At 39.0% G+C, this 26,593-nt stretch overlaps 1 protein-coding gene across 2 annotated transcripts; it reads right to left on the reverse strand.

Annotated features, from left to right (window-relative positions):
* Nucleotides 1-1,461: 1,461 nt before the first annotated feature.
* On the reverse strand, nt 1,462-22,753 carry INHBA (inhibin subunit beta A). Of its 2 annotated transcripts, XM_056337780.1 has the most exons (3): nt 22,681-22,753; nt 19,493-20,014; nt 1,462-8,391 (listed from the first exon to the last, which is right to left on the reverse strand). In XM_056337780.1, the coding sequence occupies exons 2-3, from the start codon at nt 19,878-19,880 to the stop codon at nt 7,505-7,507; spliced, it is 1,275 nt and encodes a 424-aa protein (XP_056193755.1). In that variant the 5' UTR covers nt 19,881-20,014; nt 22,681-22,753; the 3' UTR covers nt 1,462-7,504. The 2 variants fall into 2 exon arrangements, with proteins under 2 accessions (XP_056193755.1, XP_056193753.1); XM_056337778.1 differs by lacking the exon at nt 22,681-22,753 and having other exon boundaries at nt 19,493-20,342.
* Between the last annotated feature and the right edge of the window lie 3,840 nt (nt 22,754-26,593).

The following is a 26,593-nucleotide window of genomic DNA, read 5'->3' on the forward strand; positions in this document are numbered from 1 at the left end:
CACTGAGGGCAGCCATTAAGACTACCAAAACATAGACTTTGTTAGCCTGGTGACAAGCACGGAAAGAATCATGATATGTGCAGAAACTAGCTCAGTGACTCAATAGTCAAAGCAGCAGTCTGAAAATGTTCCTCTAAGGTAGGAAATCCACACTGAGTAGACACTATCTGTGTATCTGTTTCGCAAAATCATTTGGTGTTATCTGTCTTTATCCGTGTATTACTCGGATAAAGTGTAAAGAGCCAGTAAAGGCTCGGCCTAATTTGTTTAGGACAGTTCTTTTTGAGTTTTAGTAGATTGTTCTTCTTGTGGAAAAGGCAGCTCTTAGTTCCCCACTGTTCTTTTTGGATGAGGCATTTCAACAGGCCTGTACAATAGCAACACTTCTCAATAGCATTCTTAAAATAAAAAGAAAATCAAACGGCTGGAGATAATGGAAAAAAAACTGGATTATACCATACAGTACTGCACTTATGTCAGAGAAAGGGTAACTCCCCATTTTACACCTGAAGTGTAAGCTTCATTTATACCAGGTTAATACAATAGCAGTGGGATTCAAGTAGCCCTTATGATTTTATTCTCTTAAGCAACTTCCAAATCCAGTTGCTGACAATAATAATAATAGTGATTATAACAAAGGAAAGAAAGCAATATTCAATCATGTCTTAATTATATCTGAAACAAAGGCTTTCTCTAGGATTGCATTGATTTCTTGAAAACTTATTCTCAGTAAGAGAAAAGCAATTCACCCTTCGTAGAAAGGCTTTTAGTGCCTTATTAGTAAAAGGCTTGCTTATAGCTGTGGTAGCCTATGCTTGAGCACGGTGCAAATAATCCATTTAAAGATCAACCTCAAAATTCTTGCTCCCTGATTCTCACCCCACTGGAATGTAGCAGGAGTCTATTTATCACAATAGGAATGCAATGACTGGTGAAAACCTGTCATAAATTCACTTTACTTTCAAATATGAGGGTATTCAGATAATTTCTCACTCAGACCACTAGGGATCAGATTGCTGTGATCAGGCCTCTTTGATCACTTCATTTGACTACTAATCAATCTATAAACTAGTGCATGTGAACAGACAACCTTGCAGTTTTGTCTTGGTAATACAAATTCTCCTTTTATCTGTGTAAGCATCGAATTCTGGATTATCCAGGGGAATTGTGGTGATGGTAGTTGAAGACCTTACAACCTGCAGGCAAAGAAAAGTTGCTGTTGCTTTTAGGTTTTCTGCTCAGTGTGTTGTCACAAGGAGAAGTGAGCAACCTAAAATTCCATTACACGTAGGGCCATGAATTCCAATGTTCATTTAGCACAGTCACACCAAAGAGAAGACATCACACTGTTCAGTGCAAAGAGGCACTGATATTTTTCACCTCTATTTTTTTTCTGTTATTTCCCCAGCCTCTGTGAATTTCCCAACCAGGAATGCATATTAAAAGACAATTACACAATGCTTGGTGAAACTCCCTTTATTTATTTCACTTGTGGTTTTGCTGCTGTTGTATAAGAAAGAGCAAAATAACAAAAAGAACAAAGTAAAATAAAATAGTAGCTGACCCAAACATTTTTAACACGTTGAAATCTCCCTCCAAATGCAAAGACTTTTACTTTTTCTTTCTTTCTGCTGTTTGTTTCTTTCTTTCTGCTGTTTATTTCTTTCTTTCTGCTGTTTCTTTGCATTGATTTGCACAAGCATTTTCTCTGTGAGCCAAATACATCTCTGGTATAACTTCACTGAAGTCACTGGACTTACACCAGAGGTGGTTTTGGTCCTCTGTCCTGGGTAAATACAGTAGGAATAAATTGGTCACACAGGCAGAGTGTCTGGCAGTAAGTGCACTGAGTGGTCCTGGCAAACCAATAGGAAAGATCTAAAATAAAAACCCCAAACAGGTCTTTTATTTAACATAGGGCCTAAAAATCTACCGGGAGCTGCTGAATACTGCCCACTAACTGTACAAAGTATAGGTAGCATGCCTTCCAAATATCAAAATACCAGACGGAATGCCGTGAAAATAAATAACTTCTAATATAAACAAATGAGAACATATCAAACTGTTACCTCTTTAAACATACTGTAAATAAAAAAAATACCAGTCCTTCTACACAATAAATATTAAGAAACCATTGACATAGTTGAAATGTACTCATATAAATTAACAACTTTAATTACATTAGCCGAACAGACATTGGTTAAAGCACTGCATGTAGTATGCAAAATAATAATAATAACAACAATAATAATAATAATATCAACAACAAAACACAAAATGATAAAAACAAAATAGGCTTCATAATATCTTGGCTTTCATAATTTATATATATGTATATACATATATATAGTTGTGTATATATACTGTAGATATATATAATATGTATATATACATACATATATATATCTTCAACCCATCGTCGATGTATTGTTTTTGAAAGTATTTAAATACAAAGAAACCCATTGAGAATTAACACAGATTCACTATATCTCAAAAAATAAATAGCTATATAACCCAGAAGTGCTGTTTGTTTCTGCCCATGAAAATGTTACTTATAGTTGTTCACGAAAGGTCAAATTATGATTTTATTTACTCATACTGAAAACCTTTTTACTCCACACGTAATGCAGTGAGAGCAGATGGGGAGTAAAGCTTTTTTCAGTGTGAGGAAAGTAACTAGCATCTGATTCTTATACTGATGCACACTATTGACATGAGGTTTAACTTAAAGAACTCAATCATTTCCAGCTCATCTCTTCTACCTACACTCCAGAAACAGATTTTGCTCACTTTACTGATGCTGACTTGTAACTTTCTAGGAAAGGAGACCCTCTGAAATTAACAGCATTGCTTACAGAGTAAGGCACTATTCCACAAGAGTAACTATAGTCCATAAATTTTTCATTTTGCACATAGACTTTACAGATGCCTGAACTTCTCTTCTTCAGAGATATTGCTGCTAGCCTCTTTGTGGCCCTGTGGTGTCACAGTAAATGAACTTGATGGCTTAAATCTCAACTAAATACAGAAAAAGGAGGTATATATAACGGAGCCCTACTTTGCAGTGATTTGGTAAGAGACTGTTTCTATTAAAGTCAATGACAAAACTCCCATTTTATTCAATTCCAAGGTATTGGGCCCTAGATTGGTATTCTGCTGTGATACATGAGTGCAAAATAATTTCAAGCATCTGTAAGCATTTCCTTTTGCTAAACCCTAAGAACACAAATACATTCAGCCCTCCCAAAGACACATCTTAGCATACACTTCTGCCAGTTTCTTAGGCCTTGTATCTAGTGAGCATCTGATTTAGAGAGAGGAAAAGACAACGAATTGTGGGCAACTGTGAAGTAAGAAGATTGTGGAAGTACTAAATAAATACATCTCTGTGATTAAATATATACCGAAAATACATTTTCAATATAACCAGGAAGTAGGTTATATGGAAAGGAATGTGTTAGTAGTTGAAAGCTGCTTTTTTTTTTTTTTTTTTTGTGTATTCATACCTGAAAGAAGTAATTTTTGAGACTGCATGCCCTTAAACAACTGTTTAAATATGGTAACAATTTCTAATGCTATTTTAAGTGCATATAGTTTTAATTAAATCAAATTATCAGGGATGGGATGTTTTGCTGAAATCAGTCAGTTTTGATTAACTTCCCGATTTCTTGTTTTATTTTATCATATACTTTTTCATTTCCCCCTACTTTAAATAACTGACCACAAATCGAAACCCCATGACTGAATCTAGAGATCGGAGGGAGAAACCTTTAAAATTTGTGACTAGTATACACACAAATGAAAGCTAAAAAACAGGGCTTAAGAACAGTTGCTTCTTGATTTGAAAACCTTCTTGGGTTTGGTGTATCTAAAATGAAACATGCTCACCACATCTAAAATTGTGTTTTCTTTCCTCACTTTTAAGTTGTCTCAGGGTCAGTCCCCATTCACAACATAAAAGCTGGTATCATGCTTGCTATCAGACTTCTTTTTAAAGGCAATTTCTGCTTTGGCCAGGGAAACCGTGAGTTTGAACATACTCTGTTTGCAGCTAATGGGAGTTTTGTCATTGTCATTTAGAGGAAGGTGCTGGGATCTCAGGTCCTCCCAATGCTCTCTAACTAATCACACTTGAGAACAGTTTTTAGCAACATGAGCCATCTCACCTGCTTCCCTTGCCACTCTGTTCAGAGATCAACCATGATGCAAGCAGCCTGGTTTAAATAATTGAATTGAACAATGTTGGATATGGGGCCATTCATTCAAAATCCTTTCTCTCCCTTCACACTGCCTACAGCAAAAGGAACCTGTGATTCACCCTGGCTTACTTTTACTTGTGTAAGTAGTTTTACTACTCTTGTAAGGAGACCAGTAGACATCAAAGAGCCTGTTAACATGAGTAAGTGTTCTGGGACAATATGCATCCAATTTTAAGGACAGGTCTAAAGCCCAGTGAAGTAAAAGGTATTCCCTTCAGCAACTGTCACAGACTGTGTCCCTGCTCCTGCTGTTCCAGAGCCTGGCTCTACTTCTAGAAAAATCAACAGTAATTTTGCCAGCTGCTTCAAACGAAGCAGGGCTAGGAAGTTGGTTTGTTTAAGTTAGAAAGATAAATTATTTGTGCATCTTTTTTTTTTTTTTTAGTTTTTCTACTAGCATTTGGTATCCCTCCCTTTCCCCAGGAATAAAACACAAAAAACTCGACAAACATCTGCAAATAATTTAAATCAGAAAGCCTTGATATTTTACAGAATACTTTAGTGACAAATTTAGTGTTTACCCAATAGTTATAATTTTTAATAGTTTTTTTTTTGCAAATTGCAAACAAGTCTGTAAAAAATGCATTGTATAAAAAGTACATAAATGTATAACCCATTAGCTGTACTATGCAATCTAAATAATGTGGAATAAATTAGATAGAAAACTTAGCTATAAGCATGTATGTTGATATCTATTCAACAGAGGAAAGGGCTTTTTTTCCTTTTCTTTCTTTTTTTCTTTTTTTTTCTTTTTTTTTTTTAATCTATTGATACGTACAAATACGGACATGTGCCCATGTGCACATACATACATATGCACACACAGAGAACAGCCACGCACACATGCACACACAAACAGTTTTGGCTGACAAAAATTTAAGGCCCTGATTACACTGTTTAAACATGGTTCTTGCCAAGAAGGTGCTAACACGCTATCCCTAGCGAATGTGACAGGGTTAAATTGTGCTATCTTTCTTTTTTTATTTATTTTTTTACATATATTTATATATATATAGACGGTGCTCTCAACAAGGTGGGGAGCCGCGTTAGCGTTTCTTTCTGTGAGAGGTGTTTTGAAGCTTGTCCCATCAGAAGGCAGCTAACAGGGGCCTGGTCCTGCAAACCTTTGAGAGTCTGAAGCTTCAGGCTCAGGGTTATCAAACTCAGTGTAAACAGGGCCTAAAGGTTTCTCCCATTGCCTCTTATCATCTCCCTCTACTCAAAGACAAATGTTCTAACTGAAACATTCTTTGAAATATGACAGCAATAGAATTTTTTTTAAAAACTATCTACCTATGCCCTACGGGTTGGACCCTTCAGGTTAGGTGTTGACACTGAAAATTAGGTCTTACAGGTAAAGCGCAAACCCATCAAGAGGTGCCATGCTAGAGGGTGGTGGTTGAGACAGCCAGTCTTTCGCTGAAGACTTGCATTTCAAACAGAAATCCTATCACAACTGCCATTTTCTGGATATTTGCAGGGGTGATGGTGGGCAGGGCCCAAAGCTGCTTGCAATTTTACATCAAGACTTTCTAAGTGTACACCAGCACTTTAGGTTTCTCTCACAGAAAAACTATTTTAAACATGTAACCTCCCACTTGGTAGTAACAAACAAACAATCTTTTAACATATTGTGCTTTGCACACAAACATTCATTGATTTAAGAACATTAAAGTGAAGCCAGAAGTGCTTATACTTTGTGTATACATACATATATACATACAGAAATATATACATATATATATGTATATCCTTTGCATGATGTTTCCCAACAATGCACAGTTCCTGTGCACCAGGGACAAGTCTTAGTGTTGTACATGCAAAAAAGTACAATTATGCTTAGGTGGACCTCAGATCCTAGACCTTGGATCCAAATCCCAGGGCTTTTCTGGGCTTACTTCAAATGGCAATTTTCTGACGAGGGCATTATTTGAATTTAACTGGTTAACAGCCTGAATGTAATCAACTCACTGACCCTTAATTCAAACCCTAACTTATTACATTTGAATGGTACCAACCACAAACGGACTGTTTAGAAGCTCGCACAAATGTCTTTGGTGTATGTGTCTATTCATTTTAAGGTACAAAATAATAATAATTATTATAATAATAAAAATAGCTATTTTGTGTGCTGTAGCAGTTCTTGTATAGCTCACAATAAGTGCAGCTCTCAACCCCTCCCACACCCAACCACCCTCCCTTGCAAATATTTGTTAAATAAGGATTAGACAGGTCAGACACCATTGTAGTGCAAATAGTAAACGATTAAAAATTTTTTTTTACAAAATATAGAAATGTTTGGCTCCAGTAACTGGACAAACATGTTCCTTTCAAGTATCTCTCACTGAAGAATTTTTTTAAAACAAGTTATTTCCATTTTAAAAAAAGTCTTTCTGGTTTGTTTTTTTTTTTTTTTTCTTTCTCTCGCAGGTAAACAGGTTCAAACCAACTAGTTTGCATAGTTCTAACATTGTAAGCACCTTTACAAAATGTAACTTTTATTCTTTCATTCATTCTTTTTTTTATTCTTTTTTCTTCATTTTCCTTTTTTCTTTTTCTTTTTCTTTTTTTTTTTTTTGTAGATGTAGTGCAGAAGATGAAGGTGTATACACCTGCACAATATTGTCCCTTTACCAATGTTAAGTATATGTATGTGTATAGTGTCTATATGTATAGAGATATGTATATAAATACATAGCCATATATATATACACACAAACACTACACACCTACTCAGTCCCTCAGAAATTTGGGGGGAAGTGCCAATGAATGTAATGTTCATACACATGGCTTTTCAAGGAATTTCAATGATATTTTGGACGTAGTCCAAATTGCTGCAGGTTAGATGAGCTGCTACCATGGTTTGAACTGATAGGTAACTAAGGGATGGAACGTAACTCCCCTAGTAATAACTAATGTTTAGTATACTATGTAATAACATAAGGAGCATACTGAAAGGAAGGGGAAATCCCCAACCCATACCGCCATTCAGACGTATCTCATTCAAGCCCAGGTTCATGAAACTTTCTTCCTTTTTATAGCCGAAGTCTTTTCTGATCCTCCATAAGTCGTCTTTTTCTTTTTCCCCTCTTCTTCCCCTCTCTTTTTTCTCTATCTTCTATTTTAGCTTTTATTTCTGATGTTTGTTTCATCAAAAAAGGTTATACCGTGTCTGGTCTTTCCTCTTGGGCTTTTGATAAATTTTCTTCTCAACTTAATGAGAAGGGTCTTGCGCACACATGCGTCTATGAACAGCCACACTCCTCCACAATCATGTTCTGTATGTCTTTCTTAATGATGTTCTGGCCATCGTCATAGTAGAGCATGGACATGGGCCGCAGCTTGGTGGGCACGCAACATGACTTGAGGTTGGCAAAGGGGCTATGGCCCCGCATGCGGTAATGGTTGATGACAGTGGAGTGGAAAGATAACGATGAACCAGATGTGCCTGCTATATGGCTGGGGCACTCTCCTTCGCAGTAGTTGGCATGATAACCTGTAGGTGCAATGATCCAGTCACTCCATCCTATGTCCTTGAAGCTGACAAAGAACTGCTTCTTGCAGCAAATGTTGACTTTGCCATCACACTCCAGGCCTCGTCTCCGCCGCCTGTGCTGACGGTCCTCTGAGTGTCGGGCAAGCATCATCAGGAAGGGCCGATGTGATTGCTCTTTCTCCTCTTCTCCTGTGAATTCTCCAGCATCCTTTTCCTTCCCTTCCCCATCATCTTCCTTTTTCTTCTTCTTTCCCAGTAGCACCAGGCTGGCACCCGTCTCTTGGCACAGGTCACAGGCAATCCGCACATCCAAAGAGCTCTTCCCTTGGTCCAGAAGTCTCTGGACACTGCTGGAGACAGGAAAGATGTGCCAAGTGCTCTTACGGGTGTCCACTGCCTTTTCTGAAATCAAAGTCTCACTCTTTTCACCTTTCAGGCCCCCATCCTCCATATCTTCTGCTCCTTCAGAGTTGCCTTTTGGCTGCCGCTGCTGTTGAAACAGGCGGATGGTGACTTTTGTCCTGCTCCGGTTGGCCTTGGAGACCTTCAGGAAAAGCCACACTTCAGCATGTTCCACCACCGATAATTCACTGCCTTCCTTGGAAATCTCAAAGTGCAACATTTTCTTGGCTGTGCCTGATTTGGTAAATGGAAATAGACAGGAAGAACTTGTTAGTATGTCTGCTTGCATTCTGTTAAAGAGAATTCTGTTACTGTCTCCACAGGCATGAAGTTCCCTAGGTTTCCTACTTGACTTTTTGATTTTTTGTGATTCTTGTCTTCTAACCTTCATTCACCTGATCCCCTCCTCAGCTTGTCTGTTGTGAAAATTATCTCCTTAGAAAGGTATTTATTTGCCTGTTATTTTCCAGTATCACATTTTAACATTTTGTTCTATAGTAATGATACAGTCATTTATGTAAAGCATCTCATGGCAAATAAGCATCAGTAGCTGTTAAGAGTTCATTTGCCCAAGCTATCTTTGTGATCATTGCTAGCTGAAAGGCAAAAAGGCTTTTTCGACAGCAGTCTGTGACTGTACGTACCATATACATAGAAATCTGTGCCTAATAGCTAAAGTTAGGGACTGAGTTCCAGCCCTGCCAATTCTTTGGTAGTACTTTGGACATTATGTGGGGATAAGGTCTGCCCTTTCTCCCTCTGTAAAATGCCATTCTTCACATGCATCTTAAAGAGAGTTGTAGATTTCAATTGTTTCAAAAACAAAGAAATACTAAAACATGAGCATTGGCTTTGGAGGTTTGCAGAGTTACTTTGTAAAGAATTTCAGAATTGCAGCAGGCAAACTCTTCATCCTGTGAGATGTTAGCTGTAGATCCTGTTCTTAATTTAACACGCTGTACTCACTGTGATTATAGTAATGGTGAGTACACTGAGAAATGAGCTAAAGAACTGTATAATTATGGGGATGGTTCTCTGGCATAATTGTATCAACTTGCTGAGATGTCATGATGATGATTATGATGGTGAGGAGGTGTTTCTCTGATACAGAGCTCATATCCCTGGCAGAAGTTGGAATGAATAATGAGGGCTCGTTAATGATTTGATCACTAGAGCATGAAAAAGTTAAGAGAGAATGAATTAGCTGGGGGGTGGGGGTGGGGTGAGGTAGGTGGGTGGGTGGCATTATTTTTTTGAGAGGTACTTTTCTATTTTCTTGACAAAAGGAAAAGCTGTGTTGGCATCTTTTGTTCTTTCTCAGTGTGGAGGCCAGGATGGACTGGGGTCACAGATTTGAAATGCACAGATATCTGGCCTTAGTGAGAAAGAAATGGTATTCACAATTACCAATTTGTCATTGATATTATTCTTGAGCTGCCCACAATTGTTGACCCAATTCTCTATGCAGTGGTTCTACTCGTCACAGAACTAGAACTTTGCACTCTAGAAAGGGCAAGTGGTGACCAAAAGTGAAGTGGTTGGACACGTACAGGAAAAATTGCTCTCAGAGCAGCAAGGCTCTCCTCCTTGCTTCCCATGATCACTGAACTCGCTAGTAGGGGCTCCCTGTCCATCTCCTTGCTCCCCCGTTCTCAGGTGAGGCAGAAGTGGGGCAAAATCACAAGAGACATCTATCCCATATTCACTTCCAAATTCAAGAGTTCCTGGTTTCTAAAGTCTGTAGGCAGGCTGTGCTGCCCTTTGAGCTACCTGTTGCTTTCCCTCTCTGTGAAGTCCTGGCACTGACACACTCAGCTTTCCCTGGTGGCATTCCCAGGTCAAAGAGACAGACGTTTCTGAATTGCAGTGGCCAAAGGGCACAGCATTTTGGTTTTGTTTTCCCTGTAAGTGAGAGCGTGAAACTGTAGACTTTTAACTGTAGCTGAGATAGGGAAACACATGGTTTGTGTTAACTGCTTCTACAGGCTTTGCTGATGCCAGTCTCCAAAGTGAGTTACATTGATTTCTCAGGGAGCTACACGAACCAGTGGGACAGTGCCTTATAGAAAAGTCAGAGCAAGCCAACCAGTACTGCAAGGCATGGTAGAGTTACCCGGGTTTTATTATTTTTAAAATAACATTCATTCAATACTGATGGAAAGTTCATTAGTCAGCTCTTACCAGCTAACACCAATTTTTTTCCATTCTGGAAATGAAACTACAGCAAACTTCCCAGCTCTGTTGGAGCAAAGGGCAGGAAATAGGCATTAATCCCACTCCTGCCCAGGTTTCAGACCATGAGGATGTAGATGTGCAATGACATTCCTCATTCCCAGGAAGTGTGGTCAAAGAGTCTGGTTGCTTTGTATGTAGGGATGCTATAAAGAGTGTGTTTTATGAGAATGAAGACTTCTAAGGCCTGCAAGGACCAGCCAGCCAGCCTGTGGCTTCATTTCCCCTGACTCTTCTAAAGCAAGCTTCTAACGTTATCTTATCCCCTTCCTTGGCACAGTCACAATAAACCCTTTCTGAGGGAGACCTGAGCTTCAGGGGAACCTGAAGGCAGGTGACTTGACAGAAGTGGGTTGGGTTGTTGCCTCCAAGACTCTCCATTCAAACCCTTTCTGCTTGCTGTCCCTAGTGAAGGAAGCCTTGAGGGGAAAATGGTGGTCTAGACCAAGCTGCAGAAAGTGTTCTGGCACCAGCAGCCTCTTCCCAGCTGGTTTCTTTCCCCAGAGCTCACAGACTGGTGCAGGGAATAGGCAGATACTGCTGGGAAGTGCAAAACTTATTCTGTGTTCCTGAGGTACCAAGCTGGGCACAGACAGCAGTTCTGGCACTAGGGGGGTTCCCATGCATAAGCCGATCAGCTGTGCTGGACATAAACATGGAAAACTGGGCCAGTCATATGCTCTGAAGACAGGAGCCGGGGGTGTTCAGACCTGGCTCAACAAGAGAAGAAGCTGTATGGCCCGTCCGATCAGAAAAGTCAGGCAGTCGTGTGTTACAGAATGACCTAATACTGTTAAGTGCTAATGCATGATATTTCACATTCTGTTATTTCCATGCTAGTGGGAGGTGAAAATAGTTATGAAGCGACTTATCTCCAACAGTAAATATTCATATTACCTTATGCACTGGTCAGAAGCGTAGCAATACAACCAGTCTTTTTGGCAGATATAACATGAAAGAAACAGGACCTCAATAATTCTCTTAATTAGTTTTTCATATACTTCTCTGTGTGTGAAAGTTGAATTCTTCCTCATTACGAAAAATACTAGAATAGTACGGTGAAAGTACCCAAGTACTTGCTTTTTCTTCACTTGAGGGAAGAAGTGAGCTTGAACAAGGTAGTGTAAGACGTGTCCTTATACAAGGATAACAGCCTCCCTGTAGGTTGTTAGCTACAATAACAGCCTCTCTGGATGTGGTTAGTTACGTTTTCACATACGAATGCTTGATTCAGATTTTAAAGAAAAAAGATGCAGGAAGCTTATATGAGCCTAATATTTCTGGAAGAAACAAAATCCTGAGTCCTCAAACCTGCATAGCTAATAAAAGGTTTTATAGCAATAAAAAAAAACCTTTCCCTTTCACAGATCTTTTTAGAAGGAGACTGGGAATGGTGAAAAGTTAGGGATAAAAAGCATGCTTTCACATTAGGAAAAAACGAAGCTTTTCTGAATTCTCTCCACATTCACAACTAGTTTGTTGCGATCACACAGCACAAATTGTATGAATCCTGCAGTCTTTACGAGGTCACTATGCTCAGAGAAGCTCATTTTGAAATCAGAGTCTGGCCTGTGATAAAACTGAATTGAGATCTCTGGATCCGGCTTGTAATGATTACACATGCATTTTATAACAGGACCTTTATTTCCAATAGGTTCGGTGCTACAATAAAATAAATACTTTAAATGCTCTGAGACAAAAAAAAATGCTGTATTTCATTTTCTACAAATATTGCTTAGGGATTTAACAGTCTTTCCTTTTTGGTCTGAGTTAATGACCAGGTTCAAAGCTTTGGCAATATATACTGTTAATCTAACTGAAAGTGAAAAGGAGACCTTCCTGAAAGTTGGGGATGGTATCACTTCCATAATTACACTTTGTTTATCCTCTTGTCCTGCCTTTTCATCTACACAGCTGATTTGCAAGGGTCTTTTTCCATTTCTAATCATCCTGCTCCTCCTGCCTGATTCCTGTGGAAAGACCCACAGCCCAACAGTGGTAATGCCTTCATCACTTCCATGCTCGTATAAACGGCGATGTCAACAGCCTGGATAGTTATCATAGCGGAAAGCAGCTGAAAAAGGAGATGAGGGATTACTTTGGGCCCCCTTTGATTGCTTTTCCTCATCTCCCCTTCCCAAAGCCTTGGAGAGGCCACCTCTCTGCTTTACTGCTGAGCAAAGTCCCTTCCAGGAAGAGGGCTGTTACGCCTAGGGAGCAGTCTAGCAGCACAAGTGACACCGACAAATGCTGTGAGAAATGGTTAAAAATACAAGCCCTAAGAAGTAGTGCATATATGGTAAAAGCTTTAATGGAAGGAGTTACTGAATGGAAAGAAAGTGTAGCATCAGTATATATAGCATGAGAGTTTGCTCGTATCTGTTTTTCTCTTCAGTGGTGCTCGCGCACCTTTTTAGGCCAGAGCCCTGAACATGGGAGCAGAGGTGTGCCTGCACAGGTACCCTCCTCCCCACCTCTGGAAGGGCTGTTCAGGGCTCACACATGGGACTCTGCCCTCGGGACCCACTCCCAAGCGGCACTGGGCGATGGGCATGGTCGAGTCACAGGAGAGTGTGAGGGACTGGCAGAGCCCCGTGGGCCCAGGCGCGGGGAGGCTGGTGGGGCAGCTCGCACTGGGCTCACAGCAGGAGCCTGCGGCTCCAGCGCTCTGCCTCTGAGGCTAAGGGTCCTTCCGTCGGTGTCGCTGGCTTTATGCAATTGAAACTGATTTATTTGCAATTTGCAGTGGGATTCAAGACCGAGCCCTGTTACTTCAAGCTATATACATACACTAGGTAGGGTCTAAACTATATGATTTACGAGGATCTTTTTTTGAGTAAAATGCTACTATACTTAACATTACTTTTTTTTTTTTTACTATATGCTGTTAAATGATTATTTTTTTTTGTAATGAAAGTGATTATCCTTCCTGACATTACAATATGATTTATTCTTAATTCCTCTTAATACACAGTATTTAAATTTTCCTTTGAAAAATGCTCACTGTGTAAGAAGGTGCTGTTACTTTAAATTTCCATGCTCCGCTGGTGCTTAATTTTGAACTGTTTTTGCATTATACTGTAAGTGAACTGTTTTTCCATACAAAGCAACCTTTTTTTTCCCTTTTTTAGTTGCTAACTTTACTACTGCCTATGTTTAGATTTGGGGGAATTTGTACCGCGTGCCAATCTGTAATTACATTCAAAAGCATCCTTTTCTTCACTTCTCATTTCCGTTCCCCAGGAGACAGAAAAAAATAGGTTACTAGAAAGGTTCCTCTAAAGAGAGTGAAGAGAAGAGCATGGTTATTGAGAGATAATTGCTCAAAATGTTTACTAATGAGTGACCACTAGAGTTAGATGAATTGTTCACAGTGTAGAATTTATTCAGTGAATTTAGCACTGTTATCGTCTGGCAATTATCCCCTAGGCAGACTGATTATTACAAATGTGTTATTACCACGATTAGACAGTGGCTGTTTCTGTGAATGCGTTTCAGCCTATGGATTACTGGCAAACGATTTATTCTAACTATTCATCACCCCTCATGTGTGACTGGTCATCCAGGTTACATACTTTTGTTCCTGCTCCCTGACTGCCTGACATTTGCCTCTTACAAAGGGATAAGCAACTATGACACAAATAACAAACACCTTATCTTTATGTTCACATACCCTTTGCTGCCAGCAAAAGGAGATTTTTTTTTTGTAAGAAAAAATAAACCAAAAAAGAAAAACAGGAAAAAGAACTATTCCCCAAGTGTTCATGAGGGGGAAAAGCAGCATCAACCTTATTTAAATACCTTCTCTTGAAAAGTTAACCCAAAGGAGCATTGACAAGGTCATTCAGAATGTGAAATAATTCAGTTCTAGTGAACGTTGACTCTCTTCTGCTATTTTGTTAGGAGGGAAGTACTTTACATCCACAGCCTAGTTTGTTCCAAATTGAAAGCCCTTCCCCCACATGGCTTTAAATATTTAGAGACAAAAAAGGTGTTTGTTTGGTTGAAGTTTTTTGTTACTTGATTTTTGCATTTACCTCTAAAATAGCTCAAGCAAAGTTTAGGGTCACTTGCACCAATAATATATTTCAAGGTAAAAACATTACCATACTCTCTCTAATAAAAGGGAGAATTTTGTGGTTTTTTACATACTTTTAATAATTTGTTTTAAATCATAACATTAAGTGGATCAGAAGCTGCCAGTCTGTTTTCATGAAAATAATTATTTTCTGTGCGCTAAGGTTGAAATCCCAAGCCCATTGAAATGAATAACAGAAATTTCAGTTGCTTCCAGTAGAGTAATGGTCAATCTTAAATCAATCTTGCAAAGCTCCATTGCATTAAATGACATTGCCTTTTCATACCCATATAGACATATCTAGCTATAAGAACTCCTCACCATGCATCATTTACACATATGCAATATAGAGACATCATGCACACAGCAGAGCACATGGATGCATGTACTTATCTGCAGGAATCTATTCATATTGCAGTGATGTAGGTATAGCTACATGGGTGTATAAGCATGTCTGCCTTGGCATACCTGTACATATGGACATATGTGCACTATATACAGGAAAATGCATATTCAGCTATTCGCAACTACATTTGCATGCAAAACTGTGTGCATGACTGCACACAAAGATTGGCACACATAGTACTTTCTGTCTCTCTCTCAGGTATCTTTTTCTAAACTGGTTCCCATGTTCTCAGATTTGTCTGTGCTTTCTTAAGTTGTTCTCAAACTAACCAACCTCCCTGAACTCTCACATTTTGTTACAATGAAACAGATAAATACAGAATGGCTTTCTTCTTCTGGAAGTAACTTCCTTTCATTTGGTAAACTTGAAATCTTTGATACAGTATGCCAAAGCACAACAACAAACAAACAAAAAAACCCCAAAAAACAACCAAACAAAAAAAACCCCAAAACCTCCAAAAAATCAGGGGAAATAGGCTTGTTTTCTAAAACCCAAGGAGATTGCATTAAAAAAATGTGAGAAAATCAGCTCAGATGATGATTCACGGTCACATTTCTCAGTATCTTGTAAAAAATAATAATGATAATTTCTGATCTCTCTAGATTCCCAGAACTTCTAGTGTCTAGTCCATCTTTTTCCCTTTGCCTGTTTCCTTCCTGCACTATTTTACTTGCAGTCTTCCACTCCAGTGAATCTCTGCCTTTTAAATAAGCTAAAAGTAAGAAATGAGCTCCACTCAGAGAAGCTACAGATAAGCATAAAGATCTCTGGGATTCAGGATCTAATTAGGTAGCATAAGAGCTTGCAGGAAGGTTGCCTTGCGTGGAGCAAAAAGTCTTTGGAGTGTGCCCTCTCGTGGCCGTTCTTTATTCAGCACGGATACCTGTGCCATTAAATACATTCGCTTTCAAAAGAAAATTGACTAAATGATTTAAAGAGACACAAGCAACCCATCCATTTTTTCCTCCTGAACTACCAGCCTGGCTATATAGGAGTAGGTGTCATCCTAAGAAAAGGCATGAGTGTGTACACGCATGTATCTGCACATGAAAGTAGGTCTCACATGATCAAGTCGGTTCACCCTGAAGTCAGTATGAAGTGATACAAGAAGGTAGAAGCAGTCGAAACAGCTGTCAGACTTCTCATTTTTTCCTTATAGTTTTCATAAAGATAAGCCTTTGGATTTCAGTATTTCCACCCAGTAATTCCTATCACCTTCTCGGGGGCTGATGTTATCAACCCATTTCATTGGTAGTTTAGTTGCCAGGATCAAATTAACTTGGCAAAATCCCAGCTCTGCCTAATAAGCTATCTACTTAAAATAATGAAAGAGTTAGTAGCCAAGCATATTTTATGGGCATTAGGTATTTCAGTTATAGAACTTGTTGGGTTTGCTTGTCACAAAATTATATGACCCCTCTCCTCAAAAGACTATTTTTAAGACCTTGAAGCAACCCACAACTCTGGCACAGCTACCCTCATAGAAGAACTAATCGAGGTTAGTAATCTTATTTTGATATGCAAGTAGAAAATCATTTTCATGTTTTACTTGTAAGAGTGCCAAAGGACAGTAGGGTGCATTTGTAAACTTTTGCCCAATACTCACGGTCATTAGTTCTGCAAAGATCTGCCTGGATTTGTTAGCTGTGAAAAGTACCTGCCAAGTATTTTGCTGATTTCCTGGACATAACTACACCTGTGCTTCAGACAAGTTCACTGCATTTAGTTTCCCCTCTAATTGTCCAAAGCCTGTGCTCATTTGATTTTTGGTCTATTTTAGAAAATAGCAGTCTCAAGCCAGAGCCATGTGCACAGGGCACTGTTTGTTCATTCACACCATTTCATTGTATGTCTGACGATACAGCTGATGAAAGATGGAAATACTACTTTTTTATGAAGGCAAGTAGTAAATGTGGCTTCTGGAAGGTCGGGGGAATGGCTGGTTTGTGTCAAGTCATGCCCAAAGGAACAAAAAGCCTAAAGTCTTATTTCTCTTTCCATAGACCTTTATTTGATACAACGTGAGATGTTTCCATTCATTTTCATTGATTTCCCATTGCCCTCTTTCGCGACACAGCGAGTTTCATGTTAAAAGCAGGAAGAACATTAACCTGACTGTGAGAGGAGCATGTTTACTCTCCTGCTCGCTGCTCTGAACTTATCCGTACTCTTCCCAGTTCTCACAGAGTGAAAAGTGGGGACTGACCATGTGGTTAGATTCTATTCCTATGTTTATAACACACACTTCTTATATGGCATGTCACTGGCCTTCTTTCTGCCTCACTTTCCTCAGTAAGGAAAAATAAGAATGCCTTAATATCTGCCATGCAATACTGCTGTTGCATGAGTGGAAGAGATCCCAGGTAGAGTTTCCTTAAGCTGTTGCAGCATTGGCATCTGGTAGATCTTCTGACGTTAGCAAGACACCAGATATGAATGGCTATAGATGAGAAATGTGTTTTAGCAGTCTGACGTTACTCCGCAGAGTGGAGTTATCATTTCCATTATAAGCCCAAACCCTAGAGCTCAGTATCTAGGTTGCTAAGTACTCCTTCCTCTCCCAAAATCAAACTCTAGTGGGTATAGGAAAAGGCTGGAGCAGCCCTCCTCCCTTGGCTTGCAGGACGGGCTTAGTGTGAAGGTGGAGAAGAGCAGCAGGGAAGAAAAGGCATGGGAACACAGCAGATGCCCCCCATCCTTCAGCTGTGCAACGCCATAGCATATGTCTTCTTAAACTAATTTGGCTAGCAGTGGTAGGTCAATGCAATGCAAATCAAACAAAGTGACGTGTTAATGCTGGGTAGTTTGTGGAGGGGGATCGGTGACTGGACTATTGGCCAGCGTGTGGGTAATGGCACGAATTTTGCTGCTCACGTGACCCTGAGAGCCAATAGCTTCAGGAGTCGCTGTTGGAGGGTGTCGTACTGAGTAGGCATATATCAAATTCCAAATTCCTTTGTGTCAGAGCTCAGGAGAGACAATAATGTGTTTACAAATGATTGGGACTCACACAGTGAAGAGAAAACACTGCTCATGCCATATGTGTTTCACTGTGCTTAGAGCGAGCTGCTGAAAACCAGGTGGGGAATCCGACGCATAGACAGCTTAGAGATTTCCTTGCTTTTAAAAACTCATTTCTAAACTAATTTTGAGCTGCCCCTGCTTCTAATGACCACTGGCATTGACACCTTCTGCATGCTTTCTGAAGTGGAGGGGATGGAAAAACCGAAAAGCCTGAACTTTGATACTGAAAGAACTGATAATGTGTATATTAACAAGGACTCCAAAATCAAGGGCTCCTTGTACAGTTGGAAATCAGACAGCCAGCAGGAATGTCTGCTCTTAAAAGCATGCACACTTCTTGTGCATGGCTTCCCTGCAAACAGAACATCTGAGTCAACAGGTTTTCAGGACTGGAAACTCTGAGTGTTGTCTTAATTGTTTATACTGCTGCAGCAAACTTTTAAACAAAAATGCTTGGAGTTCCTTTGCATACTTTGCCTACCATATGCTGTACCAAACAAAACAATGACATTCTTTTAAAACCATCTTGGCAACAAGAAAAATACTTTGGCTAGACAGCATCATAAAAAGTTGCTGTTAGTTAGATGATAGAGTTATTGCAAGATACTGCTATTGATGCATGTATAAACATACTCTCATATACTAACCGATATATATGCACATACATACACATTGAATTAAAATGGGTTCTGGTCCTATTCATGTAGAAACAGGACAGTAAAATAAAACTTTAGAGCTGTTTCCTGTAGGCAGCTGATGTGATTATTAAGCTATTACTTAGTAAATATCTATATTCTGAGCTCTTACTGTATAAGAGTTAGAGAAGACAGAACTGTGAAAGAGTTCAAAACACACCCTACCAAGGTTACATTTTTTGGCAGGAGTGTTTTAGGAACAGAATCTTTTTTCCAGTATGCAGAAGTCTGCATTACAAATTGGATCAGCTACAGCAACTTGTCCGGTTCTATTGAAGTCATCTGACAGTCCCTGCAACTCTTTATTGCCGAAGATGCTGTGTTAAATTAAAAAAAAAAAAAAAACCAACAAACAAACAAACAAAAAAAACAACCCCCCAAAAAAAACCCAAAGCCAAACACATAAAACCCTCTCACTTCTAGAAGTTAAAGCTGCTTCATCTGATTTTCTAGCTTCCACTATAATTTTTTACATGAAAGGGTTGTTTCTCTAGTTTGCAGCTCACTTTCTGTCTTGATAAACTCCCCAAAAGGCTTCAGCCCTTTTTCTTTCACCATCAGCTCTGCAGTCCAGTACTTTACTGTAAGTACTCTGGCTTCACAGGCACAGTTTGGAGGACCCCGCTGCAGCCTGACTTTCTGCTCAAGATTGGTTAGAGAGCTTCCTCCCTGTGTGGCTGACTGTGCTTAGCAAGTGTAATCTGTAGCCAAGACTAAGTCAGAAAAATCAAATTCCTTCAGAGTCCTACCCCCCACCCCCCCATCCCATTCCTCCTTCTCCCTTCCCCCAGGTCTCATCCTACAACCTTGCAGAAAACATTATTGCTGAGGAGAAGAAAAGAAGTTAATTGCAGTTCTGGCACAAAGGATATTTTACAGGTTTGTTTTTCAAGCACTCACCTGATTCTGCAAAAGTGATGATTTCTGAGGTTTGCTCCACAACTTCATTCATTTCGGCTCTTCTTCCAACATCATCCTCTATTTCCACATAACCATCCTCTCCCACCTTTCCCACGTGGAGTTTTTTGATGGCATTTAAAAGTGCTGCCTTGGGCACCGGCTGGGTGATATTAGGTCTGTCCCTCAAGTGCAACATGTTCAGTATGTGCTTCTTTACTGCTTCCACCATCTCAGGCTGTGAGCTGGGCACATCCTTTGAGAGCGTGGCGAGGGCACATGATGGACAGTCAGTGACTGAACTGTGCCCCTCGGATCCTGGGGTTGGGGAACTCCTCACTATAATCCAGCAAAGCACCAACAAAAATCCTCTCTTCCAAAGCAAAAGCATCCTGGCAGCAAAAGTTGTTGTGATTCCCTTTTTAAAAGGCCCTGCTTTTCCTCCCCCTTCACGCACAGTTTTTTTGGGGGCTGGTTTGTTTTGTTTGTTTGTTTGTTTGTTTTTCCTTCTCTTCAGCAAATTCTCTGGAACAAGAACCAAAAGTTTTCTGTGAAGTTTTGTTTGCAGGTTCCCTCTCTGAATGCAATAAGTGCTGTAGATGTTTGTGGCTGTCAGGGAGAAGAGTTCTGACTCTGTCTCAGACTAGGAGAGAGACACAGAGAGAGGGGGAGAGAGAGAGAGGACGGATTGGCCTAAAGTGAGTGAGTGAATGAGAGAGGGAGGGAGTTTTGTCTGTGAGTAAAGGCTATGATTAGGAAGGGGGAGGAACAGGCAGGCTGGCTTCCTTATGCTCATTGCTCCCCTAACACACCTCTCTTCAAATATCACTACTCGTGGTTTCTGCCCTCCCCCCTTTCTAAAATCTCTTTTCATGCCTGTAAATTTACTCTTCTTTTTTTTTTTTCCCCTCCATTTGACCCTCCTAGCTCCCCCACCACCCCCACCCCTCCTTTTTTTCCCCCTTTCTTTCTTCCTCTTTTTTTTTTTTTTTGTTTTGTTTGTTTGTTTTATTCCTTCAGCGGTATCACTGGCTTAACTAAACAGAGGAAATATGAATGAATGAAAAGAGAGAAACCTTATATTAACAAGCACCTTGCTCTTGGTCCTGCCTGCTATTGTTAGGATAGCAGGAGATGCTAAATAGCTTGTGAATGAGATGGGGATGAGGGCAGGGGCTCTGAATATTTTGGGCAGAACATTATTCTGCCTTGAGTAGAAGAAAAAAGATCTTTCATCCTCAGTTCTAAATGCTGGAGGTTATCAACACTGGCAAGAGATCTGACAGGAGCAAAATAACACTGTTGTTTGTAGGGCTATATAATACATGATACACTCCCCAGCTGCAATATGCAGTCAGGCACTGAAAGGCTAAGCAGGAGTTGGTACAGCACATATTTGTGACATGCTAAGGTTGTGCTCTCCCACCAGAAATATCACTACTTCTATGCTAGTCTGTGCCTAGAAGTTCTCAGGCAGATATATTTAGGTTTGGGGTTAATTTAGTAATGTCTGAAAAATGCTTTGAAGGTGAAAAGTGTTACATGTCATCTGGCCAAATCATACTCCTGACTCAGGCAAATCCCTCATCGGTGCCAATAATAATTCTGCCTGATTGAAGACTTAGTAAGATCTTCTACATTTGGCCCATTGTTTTTAGAAGGCACTTTTTCTTTCATTCATTTAAACCACACAGAGCAATCATAATATCAGAATAAGACACTGGGAATGAAAAGCAATCTACAACACTGGTAGAAGCTGGAGTTTCAACCAGCGTTGGTAGACCCTTGTCAGTTTATGCCAGTGAAGGTTTTGCTCTGCAGTGAAAAGACATTCCCTGTGTCACTGCCATGGCTTCATGTCGCCTTTACATTCTGTAGCCTCGCCATTCTGTTCCTTAGCTAGCAGACGCACTCACATTTGAACATGGTAATGGAAAATGAGAAAACTGCAGCTGATAGACTGTAATTTTGAGGTTCTTCCCCTCCACACTTTAACTTCTACAGATTTTCTTGGAAGAGTTTCTGCTCTTTTAATATTTACCCTTTTTTTTTCCTTCCTTTCACTCTCTCTTTCACACATCTCTGTCTTCTCAGGTGTGCTTACCTCCTACCCAGCAATTATTCCACTTTTGCTATATTACCGCTGACCATTGTATTTTAGTGGAAAGGAGTAATTTATAAATACAAGCATTGTAAGGTCTCTAATTTCCATGAGATGACTACAGGCACATAGGCTGAGAGACAGGCAAGGAATTATAGTTAGAGTAAATGAAACATACAGAAGTAATTGAATAATCAACCAAAGTTTTACAAATGTTATATATTGCAAGTCCTTTTCAATTAAGCTCTTTTATAAGTCTTTCACTGTTATAAGGCATCCACAGTACACCCTCATCTGTGTTTTACTGACCTCAGTTGCTATACTGTTATATACTGTTACACTTACGGGTCTGTCAGCATTATAAACCCTGCAGCCATTCTTATAAACACATCTTTGTAACACAAACCTCGCTATAATACATCTAAATTTCTTGGATCTTGTGAACAGCCCAAAGTCTGTTGTAATTATGTGAAGTCTGAAAGTCAGCTTGAAATAGAACTAAAAGTTTAATTGGACGAAAAAAATAATTTCAGACGAAAATATGCATTCATGATTAGATGTACTAACAGAAGACATAATTAAAGGAGTTATTTATAGTTCTAATATAACACCTATCCCAACAGTGTCTAATGAAAAGTAAGGGATAGGCATAAATCAATATAAAATACAGGTAGGTATATTTAGGTTCTTGCTGTGGGGTATACGTTGCTTGCCATATATAACAGGTACACATCACAAACAGTCCCTATTACATATAGGTATAGCATACTTTACTTGCATGCCATGATGATGACAGATTTAACATTAAAGCATAACTTTCTAAAAACCACTGTTTTCTAAATGCAAGTCCACTGATACCGCTTATATATAGTTCATTTGTACTTACATACATACATATAGATATATGTAGGAAAAAGCATAGTGTTTTAATAAATACAGAAATAGTGGTTCAGACTCTTTCTGTAAAATTACCTGAGCTGCAAAGCTTTGTATATGCATTCATTCAATATAGCCCTAACAGTATGCAACAGCATGCACAGGAATTAAAAGTTTTAATTTTAAAAGAAAAAAAGCTGATTTAAAGTTTTACCTCTCTAGTCCTGACTCTCAGAAGGAGACTGCTGTATTGTGCATTAAGAACTGCTGAAGTTCCTCTTTGTGGTATTTATAATGCGAAGCTTTATACTGTACTTCTCATGTGTACACTCACATATAATGTCTGTCAAAAGTAAGTGGGCCGGATCACTGTGCTGGATTGGTTAATCCTGTTACATCAGCAATTGACTGTTTTTCCTGTATGAGACATACTTCTGGTAATTATCTAATGGAAACTCCTAATTGTCTAGCATGACAAAATATCGTGGATTCAACTTGTAGTGGTGATCTCTGTATCCATTTAAAGAATAGAACTTAAAATCAGACTGAAAGCAAACATTATGAGTCAGGAAGACATACTCCAACTTGTTTTATTGCATAGCTAGATATAGATATTATTAGATGTAGATATCATTGATTTAGTTCAGCTACAGTATTTGCCAGATACTTAATTACTAGTTTCCAAATTGTTTTCTTCTTCTTTCATACTTAAGGATATACCAGATAATCTATTTGCAAATTTGGATTATTTTCAAATTCAGGAAAATGCATTTGATTAAGAATCCTTTTTCTGTGGATTATTTTTTTCTAAATCAATCTTTGTACAAATATGTCCTTCTGTTAACTTAGGGATCTCTTTAACACTTTTAAAAAATGAATCATATTGCTCTTGTCCAAGTCTCCTGGCTTCTTGATGTGCAGATTGCATCACACTATTAAAAACTGTTTAGACATCTAAAAATAAGTTACAATGAATGACAAGTCACATTTTTTGCAAGTGTGATATTAATACATGTGGAATAAAATAAAATGCAATTTTCATTTCAGTTTAGTGAAAATCAGAAACAACTATGCCAATTAGGCAGCACAAAAGTAATATATGTAAGGTCAAAAGTAAATCCAAAATCCATCTTCTTTCTTGAACACACATAATAGCTGGCTTTATGTGGTACCATTTATGACAAATGGCATGATCATGCAGTCTTTACTCATTCAAAACACCCACTGATTACCAGAAAATCCCCATCCTTCAGATTTTTTTTTTTGGCCTGAATCGTACTTATAATTGTATTTTTATGTCCTGTGGTAATGTACGTTTAATCTGGATCAGGGAAGAAAGATTTTAAAATTTCAATTTAAAGTGATACCAGGGAATCCTAATAGCAACATTGATTCCAACCAGTGTGTGTGCTGTATTCTCACGACAGCTTTGGTAGAATGAGCAAAATTCAGGAGTTAATATGAAACATATGACCAGATAGGTTGTTTTGTTTCCCAGGTTTAATATGCATATAATAAGTTTTCAGGCTGTAACGTGCTGTGGATTGAACCTCTTGAAAAAGGTTTCAGTAGCTTTCCTGCGATCTGACATTGGTGGTTCCAGTTGTTACAAAGAACAGTGCTTTTTTTTTCCTTCTTTTTTTTTTTTGGTTATTGTTGTTTTTTTCCTTCAGGGACAGTGCAAGACACACTTGAAGAAACAAATAACAAGCATGCACATACCTAGTTATTTGCAGGACTGTGTTTTTAACAGGGAACCTAAACATGAGTTTTGGCAAAGGAATGGAACTCTGTTTTTCTCAGGACCAGGCTGAGTTTGGTTTTAGCTGGCATCCTAAAACTCTTTGAAATTAGTTATGTACTGGTAGTGCAGTGACTGCTGTAATTTGGCAGCAGACATATGCTCAGCAAGAGATCTTGTATTGCATTAGTTTTACAGAGAATAGAAAAATTGCCCTGAAAGTAACAGAGTTATCTTCTCCTTGGGCTCGGGGTAGCACGGTGCTGCATTCGCAGCAGCTGGCATGACGGCTGCTGCCCATCACACCCCTACTGATGCGGCACCCAAGCGGGTCCGTAGCTTCTCCCACGACGGCAGCAGATCAGAGAATTCCCAGTGTGAAAGTGTGTGGTCCGTGACAAACAAAAAGAGAAGGCTACCGAGTGAAGCACAGCAAACATGTACGTGATTTATAGTGCAGGATAACTTCTGAAAGGAGATTAGGAGAAGTGAAAAGCATTACTCATTTCAGAGCATGCTCCTTATTGCCTCAGGGAATTTGTGTATAGCTTTACCAAAGGCCTAATGAAAGCTTTACTCAGTGACTAATTTTTTTTCACACCTATTTCTCTCTTTACAAATATTTTTCTCCCCACCCCTCCACTTCTTTTCATTTTGTTGAACACAGCAACACCTGCTGGCAGTGGTCCGGGAGTACTGCTGGAAAGACCCACTGATCTAACTCTTCAGACCAGCTGCCATTAAGCACTGCCAAGCCATATTAATGAGCTGCCTCTATTTTTACCCCTTCCTGCCAGAAAGGGCAATTGCTCTTGGGAAAGACTGTAGCTGGTTTTTTTTTTTGTTGTTGTTGTTGGTTGTTTTTTTTTCTTTCTTTCTTTTTTTTTTTCTGGCAGCTTCAGAATTCAGATAATCATTGTTCATTTAGGGAAGTTGGGATTTCTAACTTAAATTCTGATGCCACCGATTGAGACCACATAAAACATCGGAGTGATGCTAAGCCTATCTTGCTGGCTCGCGGGCATGTTTTAGTTCCCTGCTGGATCAGAAATAATTAAAGGAATAGGAATGAGAAAGAAAGGTTAGTATTCCAGCAACCTGTCTCTTTTTTTCCTAATTGTGGATTTTATCTTACAAGTCATTTAGAAAAATGACCCAGTGCCACTTCATTATTCACCTAGTGGAGATTGTGTGATTTACTGGCTATTTTGGAATCCTGAATTGCTCACAACAGTATTTCTGCACCTTTATTCCTGCTTTGCAAAGCAGTCACTAGAAAACACATTGGCACAGATTTCTGTGCAAATCAGCTGGAATCTCACTCTGTTGTACCTTATTTTACTGTAGTAGCAAGAAAAGATATGCCAGAAACTTATATTTAGAAGTTTTATGTTTCTACTTTTATGTAAGTGGACCAATTAAGGCCAATCTTGCTGTTGCTGCTAACTCTAATGCTTATGTGTTGTTTAGAGGGGCCAGTGATTTCAATCATAATTAGTGAGCTGGTCAAAAAATAAAGTTCATCTGAGGATAAGAACTCAGTCTAGAGGGTGGGGTAAAGAATAGCTTTCAAGTTCTCGACTTTTTTTTTTTTTTTTTTAGTATTAATGGATGACACTTTGCAGGGGGGGAAGGGTAAGTCTGTTTTAAGAGAATATTATATAAAGTCAATCTGACTAATAGAAGCAAGTATTTTAATTTTCTCTTTAAACTATACCTATGTCGTCTGCTGTATCATTCATTGATCTTTTTTCTTGCCAACTCATGGAACAGTGAGCTGTTTCTTACAGGGATATTTTTATGTCCATGTTATTTTAGCATATGTGTTACCGCTTTACAGTTAAAAATAAAAACCTGGAGATAGGAATGCATAAGTCAGGTGACACAGACGATTTTATTAGTGTGATAAGACACAAATGTGTTCTGTAATCAGAGCTTGTTCAAAACTTTGCATTTGGGGGAAGACCTATTTTCAAAGACAATTTTCTTGAATTTATAGGGAGTATGGAGTTAGGTTACGATTGCAGAAGGTGGTCCAAAGAGCTAAATCTGTTCATACAGGTTGTCCATCTGACAGGTGATTTCTCAGTACATTACTGGAAAAGTAATATTTTTAAATTGAGAAATAGCCCTGTAATGTGTAAAATGTTGAGTGATGCTGTCTTCAAAGATATTTCCAGAGGTTTTGATTAGAGTCACATCGATTATTTAAACCACACAGGGAGGGAGCCCCAAATGACATATTCTATTTGTTTCCAAGGAGGGTGAAAAATTTATGGCTAAAGTTGGAGCAGCTTTTAACATTTATAGGTAAATGAAAGCTATTATTGAAAGGTAGATTCCACTAAATTAATTTGCATGCTGTTGAAAACTTCGACTGTTGTAC

Source organism: Falco biarmicus, chromosome 4 (assembly GCF_023638135.1).
Source record: "Falco biarmicus isolate bFalBia1 chromosome 4, bFalBia1.pri, whole genome shotgun sequence".
NCBI lineage: Eukaryota > Metazoa > Chordata > Aves > Falconiformes > Falconidae > Falco > Falco biarmicus.